The sequence below is a fragment of the Penaeus chinensis genome, chromosome 28 (assembly GCF_019202785.1).
Source record: "Penaeus chinensis breed Huanghai No. 1 chromosome 28, ASM1920278v2, whole genome shotgun sequence".
Classification (NCBI taxonomy): domain Eukaryota; kingdom Metazoa; phylum Arthropoda; class Malacostraca; order Decapoda; family Penaeidae; genus Penaeus; species Penaeus chinensis.
This window is the reverse complement of record NC_061846.1, coordinates 18420523-18423022: the sequence shown is the minus strand read 5'-3', so window position 1 is coordinate 18423022 and position 2500 is coordinate 18420523. Positions and strand designations below refer to the sequence as shown.

General features: G+C 48.7%; 1 protein-coding gene across 1 annotated transcript; it reads left to right on the top strand.

Annotated features, from left to right (window-relative positions):
* Positions 1-1369: 1369 nt before the first annotated feature.
* Positions 1370-2201, top strand: LOC125039909 (glucose-6-phosphate 1-dehydrogenase-like). The gene has a single exon (XM_047634279.1). The coding sequence runs from the start codon at positions 1557-1559 to the stop codon at positions 2172-2174; it is 618 nt and encodes a 205-aa protein (XP_047490235.1). The 5' UTR covers positions 1370-1556; the 3' UTR covers positions 2175-2201.
* Positions 2202-2500: the final 299 nt, after the last annotated feature.

Here is a 2500-nt window from a genome sequence, read left to right as displayed (position 1 = left end):
ATACTCGTATAAATATAATATATATACATATATACTCGTGTATATATATATATATATATATATATATACACATATATACATATACACACACACACACACACACACACACACACACACACACACACACATATATATATATATATATATATATATATATATATATATAGAGAGAGAGAGAGAGAGAGAGAGAGAGAGAGAGAGAGAGAGAGAGAGAGAGAGAGATAGACGGACAAACAGACTGACACACAAAAACAGAGAGAGAGAGAGAGAGAGAGAGAGAGAGAGAGAGAGAGAGAGAGAGAGAGAGAGAGAGAGAGAGAGAGAGAGAGAGAGAGAGAGAGAGAGAGAGAGAGAGAGAGAGAGAGAGAGAGAGAGAGAGAGAGAGAGAGAGAGAGAGAGAGAGAGGGGGGGGGGGGAGGTAGAGGTAGATAGACATAGAGAGAGAGAGAAGAAGAGCCTCGGTTTGCCTTCCTTAGGTGACTCACTATGACTCGCAGGTAGCAGAGGCTTAAGAAGGTGAGTTTGCAAAAGTTTTTTTGTTTATCAAAAGAATTCATTAATTATATTCCTTTTTCATATTTCTTGGTAGAACGCAAAAATCAATACTTTACCTTCCGAATCTATTCATATATTGCGTGTCATTTTGCCTCATCCTTTTTAATATTCTGGATTCATGACTACTGCAATACGTAATTTTTTCTCCGGAATTCGTAGCATTAGTGCAAATTCTGCCAGAGACCACCGTGGCGAAAATTACGTAATTCCTACACCCACTCATACCCACGTTGCGTAAAGGTAACACTTGCCATTACGCCGAGTCACGTTGATTTTCATAAGTTATCATAGTGTCTCCTCACCTCGCGCAGTGAAAGAAAACGGGCATTCCATATTGTATCGAACAAAACCCAAGGTGAAGTATCATCACACCAGCTTCACCACATGGTATGGAATGCACACTTAAGGCTTCAGTACGCTTAGTATGTGTACATCGCTCCCATACAAGCTCATCTAAGGCTGTGCCACGCCTGCCAGTTGAGGCACCGTTCCTCCCTGCTATTTGTCTATTCCGAACACTTTCGTTACTACCATTTATGACTACGAATATCATAGCTCCTTCGGCATCCTTGACTATTAAAAGCCTTTTTCATACTAACCGCTCACATACATACACACGCACATAGAGGCCACACAGACACACACACACATATTTATGTAACCCATGAATATCAGCCAGGCATTTTGAAATGTCACTGTCTCTTTAAATGTTCCTGTTGCCAAAATTTCTTGCATGTCTATTTAGATATTTCGGCGACCCAGCTGGACATGAGGCGTGGGAGCAGGGATGCTGACCGTTGCAAGCGAGTAAAATCCTGCAAGTAAGCCAAAAAGCACGAGGATCGGCCTCCCTCAGCACAAAGGCGGGCGCAGCGACGGCCCGGCTGTGTCGCACGGATGTCCCTGCTCCTCGCCCTTCAGTCGAGGGGACGCGTGCCGCCGCGCCGCCGTGATTCTACCCTCCTCGCGCTCCTCCGCTCGGGCCGCGCCTCACTTGCACCATGAAGGACCTGCTAGACACACCGTCGTTCTGGGACGATGTTCCTTCGTTCGAGGGCTCGGCGCCGCACATCTTCGTGGTGCTGGGCGCGTCGGGCGACCTGGCCAAGAAGAAGATCTACCCGACGCTGTGGTGGCTGTTCCGCGACCGCCTCGTGCCGGAGAACACCATCTTCGTGGGCTACGCGCGGTCGTGGCTGACGGTGGCGCAGCTGAAGGAGAAGTGTCAGCCATACATGAAGGTGAAGGATTGCGAGCAGGAGCGCTACGAGGAGTTCTGGCGCGTGAACCACTACGTTCGGGGCTCGTACGACACCCGCCAGGACTTCGAGCTGCTGGACCAGGAGATGCAGAAGGTGGGCACCGCCAGGGCCAACCGCATCTTTTACCTGGCGCTGCCGCCGTCCGTGTTCGACGTGGTGACCACCAACCTGAAGGCGTGCTGCATGGCCAGCCAGGGGTGGACGCGCGTGATCATCGAGAAGCCGTTCGGGAAGGACTCGGAGTCGTCGGCCAAGCTGTCGAACCACCTGGCGGCGCTGTTCAAGGAGGAGGAGCTGTACCGCATCGACCACTACCTCGGCAAGGAGATGGTGCAGAACCTCATGACGCTCAGGTGAGGCGGACGCTCACGCAATCATTAGCGTAGATTCTCGTGGCTCGCAGGTGAGAGAGGGTCAGGCCATGAAGGGCGTCTTCCCTTTGGCAGGAAAACGGGTAGCTTTTCAACACAAAAGTATGGAGATGCAGTGTAATATCTGTTTACGTAATTTGATTTTAGGATATTCCTACAAGAGTTAATCAGTCACTATCACTTTTAAAACGACCCTTAAAATTAGAATGGTTTTAGTAGCTCCATACCAACACGTAAGGATTGCACAGACATTAATACCAAGACGCAGATTGGCGGAAATCACGTATTTCGTAATGAGAGATATTGCCAGCA